At 73.5% G+C, this 204-nt stretch overlaps 1 protein-coding gene across 1 annotated transcript in view; it reads right to left on the bottom strand.

Moving 5' to 3' along the window:
- Positions 1 to 148, bottom strand: part of GPN3 (GPN-loop GTPase 3) — a 4116-nt gene extending 3968 nt beyond the window's left edge. The window contains exon 1 of the mRNA XM_009708048.1: positions 4 to 148. Coding sequence (XP_009706350.1) covers positions 4 to 133 — 130 coding nt within the window. The 5' untranslated portion in view covers positions 134 to 148. The remainder of the gene's footprint in view (positions 1 to 3) is intronic.
- Positions 149 to 204: the final 56 nt, after the last annotated feature.

Genomic DNA, 204 nt, shown 5'->3' with positions numbered 1-204 from the left:
GCCCGCCCCGGCGTTCACGGGGGGCGCCCCCCCGGCGCTCCCCTGCCATGACGGGGTAGCTGAAGAGCTCCGCCGCCGGGTCCAGGTTGACCACCTGCACGGCGCGGCCCAGCGCCTCGCAGTGCTGCACCATGGTGGAGCAGTACGTGCTCTGCAAGGCACACACGGGCCGTCAGCGGCTGATCGCGCCGCTCTCACTCCCTC

This window comes from Cariama cristata, unplaced genomic scaffold, assembly GCF_000690535.1.
Source record: "Cariama cristata isolate BGI_N322 unplaced genomic scaffold, ASM69053v1 scaffold30189, whole genome shotgun sequence".
Lineage (NCBI taxonomy): Eukaryota > Metazoa > Chordata > Aves > Cariamiformes > Cariamidae > Cariama > Cariama cristata.
This window is presented reverse-complemented; position numbering and strand designations above follow the sequence as displayed.